Source organism: Acanthisitta chloris, unplaced genomic scaffold (genome assembly GCF_000695815.1).
Source record: "Acanthisitta chloris isolate BGI_N310 unplaced genomic scaffold, ASM69581v1 scaffold10460, whole genome shotgun sequence".
In the NCBI taxonomy this organism is placed as follows: Eukaryota; Metazoa; Chordata; class Aves; order Passeriformes; family Acanthisittidae; genus Acanthisitta; species Acanthisitta chloris.
In genome coordinates, this window is record NW_008652205.1 from 1 (window position 1) to 362 (window position 362).

A 362-nucleotide genomic window follows, 5' to 3' on the forward strand; every position below is an offset into this window, starting at 1 on the left:
CCTCTGCTAGCCAGGCCCCAACAATGTCTCAAAACCTTTGTGAGATAAGTCAATCTAAACCATACAAATTTCACAGAAACCTACCTGCTCAACCTCCCCAAAGATCACGTACCATGCACAGACCACAACCACTTAGTTGCCAAACCACAGCCCAAATCAAGCCCAGATCTAGACCTGGAGTCCATCCCCTCATAGGATGAGCCCCAGCACGTACCGTGCTGTAGCGCTCCAGCAGCTCCTCGGTCACTGGGTAACGCAGCTTCATCTTCCTGTACAGCCGATGCTTCTCGTAGTACGTCACCAGCTCCACCAAGCTCTCAAAGTAGGCCGAGGTTCCCAGCACAAAGTGACGACCTTCCTGC

General features: G+C 52.5%; 1 protein-coding gene across 1 annotated transcript in view; it reads right to left on the minus strand.

The window, feature by feature from the left end:
• Positions 1 to 214: 214 nt before the first annotated feature.
• The window catches only part of LOC103803834 (1-phosphatidylinositol 4,5-bisphosphate phosphodiesterase gamma-2-like), a gene marked incomplete at both ends in the record, with an annotated part of 22,334 nt that continues 22,186 nt past the window's right edge, over positions 215 to 362 (minus strand). The window contains 1 exon segment of the mRNA XM_009076414.1: positions 215 to 362. This exon segment is cut by the window's right edge and continues 16 nt beyond it. Within this exon segment, the coding sequence (XP_009074662.1) occupies positions 215 to 362 (148 nt within the window).